Source organism: Triturus cristatus, chromosome 4_1, assembly GCF_964204655.1.
Source record: "Triturus cristatus chromosome 4_1, aTriCri1.1, whole genome shotgun sequence".
In the NCBI taxonomy this organism is placed as follows: Eukaryota; Metazoa; Chordata; class Amphibia; order Caudata; family Salamandridae; genus Triturus; species Triturus cristatus.
The window spans coordinates 132,659,533-132,672,130 of record NC_140585.1 but is presented as its reverse complement, the minus strand read 5'-3'; the positions used below and the strand labels follow the sequence as shown (position 1 = coordinate 132,672,130).

General features: G+C 46.8%; 1 protein-coding gene across 1 annotated transcript in view; it reads right to left on the bottom strand.

The window, feature by feature from the left end:
• Window positions 1-12,598, bottom strand: part of LOC146847660 (uncharacterized) — a 229,423-nt gene that overhangs the window by 32,065 nt on the left and 184,760 nt on the right. The window contains exon 4 of the mRNA XM_085651791.1: window positions 8,710-8,777. Within this exon, the coding sequence (XP_085507917.1) occupies window positions 8,710-8,777 (68 nt within the window). The remainder of the gene's footprint in view (window positions 1-8,709; window positions 8,778-12,598) is intronic.

Genomic DNA, 12,598 nt, shown 5'->3' with positions numbered 1-12,598 from the left:
CCCAAGTAGAGTTCCTCGGTGGGTTCCACCGGGGGCTGGGTTGGGCGACAGGCGCTCTGCTAATTGGGGTGGTGGGTAGTTCAAAACCCACGGAGCAGGGGGCAGGGAGGGGGGGTTTGTTGTTGCGGGAAGGGGTTGGGATGCTGGGGTCAGACTTGAAGGGGAGGGAATGGCCTGAACGGTTTGCCAGGTTTGTTGTCCTTTACACTCTATGCCATCGTGGGGTGGGAACCGGGAAGGGGTGGGAGTTGGGAATTCTTTTCGGTCACACGAACTATGTCATCACGTATGCAGCTGGGGTGGTGGGACGAAGCACCCTAATAAGGAACAGATATGGCTAAGAGATGGGAAAAAAGTTTGAAGATCCTTAGCTGGAATGTCAATGGTTTGGGGGACAGACTAAAACGCACTATAGTCCTACAATTTCTCAAACGGCACCAGCCAGATGTGGTGCTCCTGCACGAAACACACTTGATGGGGAATGTCTATCAGGCCTTGAATAGATATGGCTACACTCTAGCAGCACACTCAGGATTCACCTCCGGATCGAGGGGGGTGGGGATACTCCTGCGACGCGCGCTGCCCCTCCACATAGACCTCACCAAGACCGACCCACAGGGCCGTTTCACGGCGGTGTCAGGGCGCTGGGAGGGCCGGGCGCTTAATCTACTCTCGGTCTATGTTCCGCCAGGCCTCCAGGCCCGGGCCTTTGCAGACCTGGGCAAATTTCTCCTTTCTCTCCCTGAGGGTCAGCTGGTGGTGGGAGGGGACTTTAACGCAGTGGCGTCGGGATCCCGCGATAGGCATCCCCCCAGAGACTTGCCCCAGGGACAAAGGTGGTGGGCGGACTTCCTAGAGGCCTTCGGCCTCACGGACGTTTGGCGCCTGCTTCATCCCACCGACAGCCAATTTACTTTCTTTTCGGGGGCGCACCACTCCTTTTCACGATTGGACTACATCCTTACCCTGCTGCAACAAGATATGGTGATACTGGACGCAGAGTTCCTCCCTAGAGGCATCTCCGACCACTCACCGGTCCTTACACATATAACATTTGGGTGTAGACGGGAGGGCTGCATAGCACCAATAAACGCCTGGCACCTAAAACATGAGGTCACTAGGAAACACATCTCCACCTCAATCTCGCGCTACTTCGAGGAAAATGAGGGGTCGGTAAACTCCCCTGTCACCCTGTGGGAGCCATTTAAACCCGTGATACGGGGTGAGGCGCTGTCGGCTATAGCGGCGAGACGGCGGGAACGAAGCCAGCAGGTGACGACACTGGAAGCAGAGTTGGAGGAACTGGAGAGGGAGGCGCCGGCTAGCGGCGACCGGGAGGTCAGACACAAAATGCAGTTAAAAGCGGCTGAGTACAAAGCGCTGGCGACCCAAGAAGCTCAAACTGTGGCTCGGCACAAGCTCGGTAGGATATACGACCAGGGCGACAAAGCTGGGAAACTTATTGCCTGGCTCGAGAGGAAACAACAAGCCAGCAGGGTGGTGCCGGAGTTGCGCACCGAGTCGGGGAGAGTGATTACAGAGCCTCGGGAAATAGTCCAACAGTTTGCTAGTCACTACCAGCAGCTCTACAGGAGAGAGTCGGACCGGCCGGAGGAGGACTCCGTGAACCTCCTCACCGACATACGCTTGCCCACCCTCTCGGAGGCAGACCGGGAAGCTCTGGACTGCCCGATCACGGAGGCTGAGCTGCAGCGAGCGATAGGAGACCTCCGCCCGGGTAAGGCGCTCGGGCCCAATGGCATTCCCATAGAGATTTACAAGCTTCAACCGGAAGTCACTAGTAAGCACCTAAAACTCATGTTTGACCACAGCAGGGAGGTGGGGCTGTTGCCCCGTGACCAGCGTATAGCGACCATAGTGGCAATACCGAAAGAGGGGAAACCCAAAGACTCCTGTGCATCGTACAGACCAATTTCGCTTCTAAACGCGGAGCCCAAAATACTGGCGAAGACGCTGGCCAATAGGCTTCAATCGGCGCTTCCTTCATTGGTCCACCCCGACCAGTCGGGGTTCATGCCCCACCGTAACACGGCCCTCAACATCAGGAGACTGAACGGTGTACTAGGGCAGCGCCACAGACTGCAGGAGGACGCGGTGGTGGTCTCTTTGGACGCCACCATGGCCTTCGACACCCTGGAGTGGCCATATATGTTCGCAGTCCTGCGTAAGCTCGGCTTTGGACCTCATTTCATTGCTTGGGTGCGCCTAATGTATGCTGAACCCCTGGCACAGGTGCTGGTAAATAACAAGCTGTCTGAAGTTTTCACGCTGGCGCGAGGGACTCGGCAGGGCTGCCCCCTCTCTCCCCTTCTTTTCGCCCTCTCCCTGGAGCCACTCGCGGCCTGGATAAGGCAGGATGCCGCCTTGAAGGGCATAGCGTGGGCAGAGGGGTGAGAGGACAGAATATCCCTCTATGCCGATGACATACTCCTTTACCTGTCTAAGCCGAGAGGGTCGATAATTGTGGCACTCGACATACTGGCCAGTTTTGGTCGCAATTCTGGGTTCCGGGTCAACTGGACCAAATCACATCTGTACGTCCTACGTGGGGACCCTCCAAGACTCCCTGATACCTGTCCTATCGCGGTGGCAGGGGAAGGGTTTAAGTACCTGGGAGTGTACATCACTGCTAATAAGGCTCTGCTATACGAGCACAACCTCAAGCCGCCGCTGCTCCGGCTCCAAAGGGATGCAAAATCCTGGCAGAACTTGCCGCAGTCCTTGCTGGGCCGCGCAGCCTTGTTTAAGATGCTGGCGCTCCCACGGTTCCTCTACGCGCTACAAAACTACCCGGACCTGGTTCCGAACAGCTACTTCCTGGCTATCGAGACCGCATTGCGCGACCTCCTCTGGGCCGGGTCACCCCGAATCTCGCTGGCCAAACTCACACTGGGGTGGTACGATGGCGGTATAGCTCTCCCCGACATCCGTAAATATTACTGGGCGGCCCACCTGTCCGCAATCAACCAGGGGACGTACGGAGATGGGAACGATCCAGCCTACGGTATGGACAGATGGCTGCTTCCCGGGGGGAACTACGAAATAGCACTTTACTCGAGGCGAGGTTCGCGTCGACTCACCGGACCTACACTCCACTCGGTGCAGATATGGCACATCGCTCAAAAGAAGCTCGGTTGGTCCGCAGTCCTAACGCTGGCCACGCCACTTTGGGCCTCAGAAACTTTGGGTAATCTGGGACGCACCAAGGGGTTCCGCAACTGGGACTTGATCGGGATCTCTCAAATTAAAGACATCTGGGGCCCTACTGGGATCCGCACGTTTGCCCAAATGCAAGAAGCATATGAGCTGGCGGACACCGAATATTTTAGATATTTGCAGGTACGTCACTCCTTACAGGCGAATATCCCACCGGAGACCAAACTGCCACCAGCCTCCCCCCTGGAGGATAGGCTGCTGGATGGACACCTCACGGAACACGCCATATCCCTCACCTATAGGAAACTTATCATCAATAACCCCCAGACATGCTTATACCCCTTAAACAAAAATGGGTCGCCGAAGGGCTAGAGATAGATGACGAGGAGTGGCTCTATGCCTTGGCCTCCCCACGTGAGGTCGCGATATCGGCCCGACTGCGGCTTATCCAACTGAAGATTCTACACAGAGTCTACATTTCCTGCACGAGACTCCACACGATGGGGAGGGTGGACACAGCACGCTGTAGGAGGGGTTGTGGGGGCACGGGTACCTTCTTTCATGTGTTATGGGGCTGTCCGAAGATCCAGAGGTACTGGCGAAGAGTGGTGCGATGTATGGAGGAGGTGTGGGAGGTGGAGATTCGCCCGGAGGCTAAGCGGTGCCTCCTCAATATATGGGAGCCAACGGACCTGCCACCAAAAGGGAGGCTCTGGGTGACGCTCGGGCAAAGGATAGCGAAGAGGAACATAGCCAGGCTCTGGGGCAGTCCTATTCCTCCCAAACTGTCAGATTGGAATAGTGATATGGATTGGTGCATGCTGCAGGAAAAAACTGTATATGTGGCGAGAGGGTCCAAGTGGAATGATTTTAGGGGAGGCATTTGTGAGCCTCCTTCCGTCGCTCAGGAAGACCCCGGAGATGAGTAGAATCCCACCCCTCTTGTTGCTCCGAGTGCTAGGAGAGGGGGGTGGAGATCGCTGCACTGGGACGAGGAATGCATACGGTACGCATAGTGTTGACCGGGTTTTGGGGGGGGGGGAGAGGGAGTTGATGGTTCGGTACCTTTACGCCTGTTGAGGCACCCCGCCTTTGCTTTATGGTTGTTCACAGAGGAACTGAGACCTGCAATATCCTTTCCTACAACTTGGTACACTCGCATTTATTAACGCCGCCGTACCCCCGGGTTGACGGCACAGGGCTGTGTGATTTGGCGACAGATAAACGTATATCCTTCGCGGCAGGCCCGCAGGGTTGTAGGCTGTCAGCTGTGTACTGTGTATCTCTGAATAAAGGTCTTTTAAAAAAAAAAAAAAAAAAAAAAAGATTTATTTTTAAACTTTAATAAACTTTTTTTCATATTCTATATTTTTTTACACATGGAGAACTCCACCCAAGTTGAATATATTAAAAATTGTACTTTTTCTTAAGCTTAAATTAAAAGCTTTCCACCTAAAGTACAATTTTGTAAAGAATCAATTATAACAATTGTAATTATACTTTAATAGAAATAAATGTTATATTGGGGTTTAAATTAAAAACCATTATTAAAACACTGTAAAATAATGAAATATTTTCATTATACATATTTATTTTGCTATTAAATTACATTTATCTAGATTTTTAACATTATTTCCTATGGTTTTTTTTATACGTTCCTACCTCCATTATTGTTTAGGAGTGGGTGTTGCAATTCCAGTGGATGGGCATGTGTTATGTTAACTTACTCCAACTCTGAACTGTTTTAGGTACTTTTCAACTGTAGCAACTTTAGAAGTGTGGTTCATAAATAGCAATGGGCTTACACACTTGTGGGTGCCTGTCATTCCCTAAGCCCGCTCCCTAATGTCCTCCGTTCTGCTCATGTAGCCCCTCCCCTTTATTCATAAGTATTTCCCATTTTACAGCCACTCCCCTCTGTCCCTCCCACATTTACTTCTAAAATGTACACTAAAGTGTGCAGAAACTCTGCAGTAGTGGGAGACAGCTCCACACAGAAATAGATAGGAGAGGCAGAACATCCGCACATAGTTTTGTGAATAGCATTTTGCAGTACTTTAGTAGTACTGCAAATATACAACTCAAATTGTTTGTGAGACTCTCAGGTATAGCTGATGTGATTCTAAAACTGGTGAAACTCTCCTCAGCAGATGGGAAGCAGGTTCCATTTGTAGCAATAAGGAAATGGTAAGCAGTAACACAAGTGGATCTTTGTAATAAGAGGCTGCATCCCCTCGTTACAGAAGTGTTTAGGGTTATCTACGGTGGTGCCAAGAATGGTTTGCATATGGTTGGCCTTGTATTTAGTGATTCAAAGACTATAGAATGATGGGGTGGAATGTTACCAAGATTAACTACCAGTCCTTCCACCACCTTTACTTTTTCTCAAAAATCAGCCCTAAGTGGCACAGACAAGAACATACGTTGGTCCATAGAGACTTACGACAAAGGGACTCCTGCTGCAGTTACTGGTCAGGCTCATTAAGGCTGGAAACAGTTTGAAGTTACTTGCATTTTAGATCATAGGGGCAGGGCCTCAAAGTTTAGGATCAAGTCAACCATGTGGGTTTGAGCCATGGCTTATTAACACACAAGGAGCAAAACACACTAAATGGAATCAGGCACAAATAATTATAAAGGAATGAGGTTAATGCAAGTATTTCCATCCCTCACCGTGTACTTTTCTCTGTAGACTGGTTACAGGACAATCAATGGATTGATGTCTTGGTGGCAGGCTCATGTGCAGATTTAGCGATGCTGAAACCTCCTCCCCAGGGTTGACTGTGAGCACCTTTTATTCTCCTACATTGTCTCTCTCATGTAGATAGGTTGCATTTACAACTGAAGCTTTTGTCACATTGAGAACACTGATAATGTTATTTCTTGTTGTGGGTTCTCTCATGTTGAATCAGACTGAATCTCCAGCTTACGCTACCCTGGCATTTAGAAAAAAGACAAGGTTTTTTTCCAGTGTGAGTTCTCCCGTGCTGAGCATGACCAGATTTCTGGTGTGTTCTCTCATGTTGAATGAGATGGCCTTTCTGACAGAATATTTTCTGGCATTCAGTGCACTAATAAGATTTTTAACCAGTGTGAGTTTTCTCATGATGAACAAGACCCAGATTTCTGACTGAAGCTTTTCCAGTATTCAGAGCACTGATAAGGTTTGTGTCCTGTATGGATTCTCTCAAGTTGAATTAAACTGCCACTATCGCTCAAGTTTTTCCAGCATTGAAAGCCCTGATATGGTTTCAATTCAGTGTGAGTTCTCTTGTAATGAACAAGATCAGATTTCTGTCTGACTGCAGCCTTTCCAGCATTCAGAGCACTGATAAGATTTTAGCCCACTGTGAGTTCTCTCATGAATAGTTTTACGGTTTGTGTCCAATATGGATTCTCTTATGTTGAATTAAATACGCTTTCTGTTTGAAGCTTGTCTGGCATTCATTGCATTGATAAGGTTTCTTCCTGGTGAGGCTTCTCACATGTAAAATGAAAGAGGTTTGGTGACAAAAGTATTTTCGGCATTCAGAACACTTATAAGGTTTCTACCCAGTGTGGGCTCTCTTGTGTAGAATGAGACTGCCCCCAGAACAGAAGCTTTTTGACACTCCGAGCACTGATATAGTTTTTGTCCAGTTTGGGTTCTCTCATGTTAAGTGAGATGGTCTTACTGACTGAATCTTTTCTGCCATTCAGAACACTGATAAGGTTTTTGACCAGTGTGTATAAACTCCTGTTGAGAGAGATGGGTTTTCCGTCTGAACCTTTTATGGCATTCAGAGAACTGATAAGGTTTTAACCCAGTGTGGTGCTATGAGCCCCAATGTACCCCAATATAAGCCTAGGTAGTTTCACGATCTTTTACCTACATTTGATGATTGTCACAGCACTTGTATTTTATACTAGAATGACGCTGGTTCAATAAATGCTTAATGAAAACATCCCCATTGTTTATTCTGTATATCTCTCTGAGGAGTGAGCACGAGTGACTGAACGAAAAGTATTGTACTGTTTCCATGATCCCTGGTAAGGTTAGGCGGACTTACAGTGGCACTGTGAGCTAGCTGGTCTAAAGGCTAACATATCCTTTGGGGGTGTCTGGAATCAGTCTGGACTCCACTCTCTTAGTTTATGTTGTCTAAACGTTCAGATCCTATGTATTATTAGGAACTCCACGACAGTGGATTCTCTCATGCAGTGATAGAAGCCATTTGTGCTTGATGCTTTTTTGCCATTCAGAGCAGTGATAAGGTTCCTGGCAAGTGTGGGATTTCCCATGTGCAGTGAGCTTTCTGGCTGAAGCTTTTTTGGCATACAGAGCACTTATACGTTTTTTGTCCAGTATGAGTTCTCTCATGTTGATCTAGAAAAGTACTTAGGCAGACACTTTTCCAGCATTCAAAGCACTGATAAGGTTTGTGCCCAGTATGGATTCTCTCATGTTTAATTAACTTGCATCTGACACTGAAGCTTCTTAGACATCCAGAGCACTGATATAGTTTTAGCCCAGTGTGAGTTCTCTCATGACGAACAAGACCAGATTTCTAACTGAAGCTTTTCTGGCATTCATTGCATTGATAAGGTTTTTGCCCGATGTGGCTTCTCACATGTATAATGAGAGAGGTTTGGTGGCGGAAGTCTTTCTGGCATCCAGAGCACTGATAAGGTTTGTGCCCAGTGTGGATTCTCACATGCTGAATGAGATAGCTAGTGTGACTGAACCCTTTCTGGAATTCAGGACACTGATAAGGTTTTTGTCCAGTGTGAGTTCTCTCTTGTTTAATAAGGTGGGATTGATAACTAATGCTATTCTCACATTCATTGCTTTTATTCAAGTTGTGTATATCTCCTATTGGGTTCGTTCCTGGATACATGCCATCTTAAGACAGAATCTGATTCCAGACACTTTTTTTCCTCTGTTTCTTTTTTCTCTATTTCTTAGGCTGCCTTTAAAGGTAGGAAAATGATCTGCAGATACAAACTATAATTAGTTAAATACAGATGTTAAAAAGAGCATCTGCAGTGTATTTTAGAAGTTAATGCTGAGTGTAACATAAACGAGTACAGATAAAACAAAACAAATAGAAGAAAGAGAAAAAAAGGCTATCTTCCACTCTCACAACAGGGACCCAGCACGGCCCCTGAAGTGGCAGATGAGACAGACTAGGGCAGAATGGGAGGGCGTAAAGAGGTGGAAGTCAGATCGAAAGAGTAAAGATGCAGAAAAAACAGACAGAGGGAGGATAGAATAATGTGGTGTAGAGGAGGAGACAAATGCACCGATCAATAAGGAACTGCTGGGCTAAACCGACCTAAAAAGGAAATGGACCTGCTCAAGGCCCCCAACATGTTCCAGGAGGAATGTGGCTCCATCAGGTTATTATCAGAAGTTTGATAGCAACAGTAATAGTGTACAGAGGGAGTCAAATGTTGAAGTTGAAGAAACATAAAAAAAAACAGATGGAGAGAAGAAATAGAGAAAAAAGAAACAGAGGAAAAAAAGAAACTTAGGGTTATAGGTCTCCTTACCTTAGTTCTTTTTGTTGCTCCAAGGGTGGCAGCCAAGCCACACCGCCCCACCTGGTAATCCAGAATATCTTGAAAAGAAGTAAAGAAACGCTTTTGCATCAGACAACAGTCACACTCTTCCAAATAACCGACCTGAACTTAGAACACAAAAGAAACTCTTGTTCTTTGGAAGCCACTGTGAGGCAACTATTGTTATGAATAAATAGACTTTTTGGTTCACCAAAAACCATGATCCCTTGCTGGAAAAGGTCTCTGTTACTATGGAGTGCACCCACAGTCTCAGAGAACAGACGCGAAACAACCCAGTCCACTTCTTCATAACTCCCATCTTTCTATTTACATCTTGCGAATCAAAACAATCTGGTTCATAAACGACATGTTAAAGTCCTTGTACATAATTCTGCCCACCCTTCATAAATCAGTCAACCACACTCTTAGATTTATAGGAACCATGCTCTCTGAGCATTAGCAATTCAAGTTCAAGCTGATGCAGGCTGCGAATTCAGAGGAATGGAAGCAACAATGCTTCAATGTGTTTATTTACAAATTATCGGAAGGGAGGATGCGGGGGTAAGTATCATGTGAGCCCCAAAAGACAGCGACCCAAGAACTTGAATTTGGAATGAAACGTTCGCTAATCAAAGACCTGAAAGCAGACATCTCCATTGAGGCCAATGGAGCAACCGCAGCAGCCTATACACCCTGATCGAGGTCCACTGCTCTCAATGTTACATTCTCCTAATACACAGCCTCTGCCTCGCTCTTTCCCCTGCCTCTCCAAAATAGATGGATGGGCAGGGGAAAGAAAAGGATAGTTGGGCACACAGAAGCTTTCCCCCTTTATTCTTTCTGTAGCTTGCAGTGTCACTGGAGCCTCGGAAAGAGAGGGTGGGATTTCTGCTCAGCATTTGCATCTTCCTGGCTCACCTGAATGACAAAAGGCAGTTTAGCCGAGCCCAGGGAGAAGAAGGGGCGGACTTCACCTTCCTTTCACAGCTATTGCTGTGAATGTTTAACAATTACCTGTTGTGACCCTGCATGCGGCTGTTAACTGTTGAACATTCACAGCAACATATGTGGACCAAAGGTTTCGGAGCTGCAGGGGTGTTTCAACCCCCTTGGTTTCTGGGATGCCTTTGGTTTTATTAATTAACAAATTCTCTCCTCGTGGGGTCAGTGTTGTAATCATCTTATAGTCTGCCGTAGCAGGCTACACCAGCCATTAAAGGATCGCTCTCTGGTTTAGGGTCCTTGTTCTGGAGCTACAGTGAGCTATAAGGCTATAGTAAAGATTTAAAATAATTGCAGGAAACATAAAACATTATTACTCTGTCAGAGAAATAATCATTATAGAATTAGCAAGAGGGTCACATAAAGGTAACTTCTAAAGTATATCAAAAGCCAGAATCAGAAATAACTCTAAATGTAAAGTCAGTAGACAGACCAATGTTGCAGGGATTCTGCTTATGCGCAGAACTATGCGCAGGAACCCAGGCCCTCATTGAATTGCGGTGTACCAAAAACTCACCTCAGAACCCAGAACCCCTCATCCGGCCAGCATCAGTGTCCCATTCGTTATCCGAGGTTTAGCTCGGCGGTCCCAATGTATAGACAACCCAGAAAAAGCGACTTAGTATATTTCTCAGGAATGGTGGGAATCAGAAATACCTTTTCGTAATTATTCTCGTACCAGTCCACAACAGAATAAACAGAGACATGGTAAAAGTTTAAAGAGTTTATTTTATACACCTCGTGTCCTAAGATGCAGCAGTTTGACTAACATAAGCAGACAAACGATTAAAATCAAAACCATCAGCATAGTTACACTACCATAGAAAATGAAAGGAACAATCATACTAAAATGACAGTGGATCTAAGCCACCTTCCTTTCTCTAACACACAAATAGTATTATTAGACTAATAAAAGGTCTCTAGGCTTGAATGGGGGACCCCATACCGTAAAGATCAGCTCAGAGAGTTCACATCACAGGATCAGCTATGCTCTGCTCCTAGGAACGCTCTTCTTCCGAATGCCATGAAAACATGTAACACTGCAATATTAAAAGCACTCGACTTTCAGGTATTTGCAGCTGCGTGCGTGTTATCGCTAAACTAGTGGGCCGATCAACCTGAACTCAACAACATGCACCGTCTAGCGACCCAGACTGTTTCTTTTACACTGTGTACAGACCAAGGTCGCTGCTCACTATTTGGGATGTTAACAACAGACAGTTCTCATGTGAAGCAAAAGTCGAGTAAGCATTTCTCAATTTAATAACATGTGACTACAGTGTCGTGTGCAAAAGCAGCAAAAGCGGCAAGATGGCTTTCTGACATTTAACGCGGTTATGCTAACTTAGCGTTGTACATAGGTAGATAACGATCTTCACTACACCCCCCCTTGATCAGACCACTAACCAGTAGGGGCGCACCTGCCAGAACGCAGAGTTCAAGTTTGATAGAACGGAACCAAGGGCATGAACTGTAAGTCCATAGAAGGTAAGTGAAAAAGTTCGAAGAGAAAAAAAAACAAAGAAAAAAGTTAAAACGGAGTAAAAAAACCATGTAGAGGATAAAAAAACATCATTGAAGGACGTAGGACGAAATGAAAGTAAAAAAAGTCAATCCATCAATGTATAGCCACAATAAGTTGCAACGGCTTCCAAGAGGAAATCATTGGAACGTTCCGCAAAATTATCTGCCATCCAGTTCAGGACGGGGAAGGAACATACATGCTCCTCAACCACCGGAGCTTCCAGCACCAGACGAGGACAACTGGTGTGTTCTTCAAGATAACTTCTTACTAAGAAGTCAATCGCAGCCGTTCCGATGTCCCAATTTCCAAGAACTCCATGCGCTGCTGCACAGGCCATAATCCCGACACCAGAACAGTCCAACTCATGAGCCACTAAGGGGCTCATTAGCCGATCATAATCCGGGTCAGGAGACACCGAGTTAGACAGACACAAATCCAGAGCCCATTGGAACGGACAATCTAGGCAATGAAAGACTGGCTGCACACAAGTAAAGGAGGCAAACCGGAAGGACAATCCATAGGCCACGCTCAGAGTTGCCAGCGGTAAAGTGCCATAGAACTCAAGCATCCGGTTACGAAGATGGAGCAGCCGGGACATGTTGTTGTGTGACGCAAGTTGTGCATCCATTGCGCAGGGCGCAGATCAACAAAAGTACTCCAGCAATGAGGGCGAGAAGCAAAGGGAGACCTCCGAAGACGCTGGAAAAAATAGAATGAAAAAAGGCCGCGATCACTCCAAAAATAGTTTGAAAAGAGGTCACGAGGCCGGAGCCCACAATTTTAAAAAAATGAGCTATGCCGCTTGTGGATGAGGCATTAAAGATAGTCTGTATCAGAGTCCCAAAATGAAGGGGTAGATCAGTATTTAAAAGAGCTTGCACCTCAGTGCGCGTGTTTGCTAAGTGAAGGACAAATGTCAACGCGACTTCTTTCTGAGACAATAGAGCCCTTATTCTGCTCATCTTGTTGAACTCTGCTTTCAAGGTTGGAATGGAAGGCCAGATGGATACATCGAGCCGGCCATGTGGGGGTGGGAATAGGACGTTATTACAGCAAACTACCCTCTGTGAGACAGTCACAATGTAGGGAATTCCCACTAACATCCCACAGCAAGCTTCATTATTTAATAGCAAATAACTACCGTTAGCAAGCAGCGTAAAAGCCGGCGTTATAACTGGCACAGGAATCCCTTTCAGGACGCAAGCTAAATTAGGGGCGTGCACATTACATGCACCATGCAATTGAATGTGCCTACACACAACAGAGTGATCCGGAGTGGAAGTGCACTCTTCACCTTTCAAGTAAACCTCCTTGCCGTCTCTCACATATCTATATGTGAAAGGGAGTGACCAA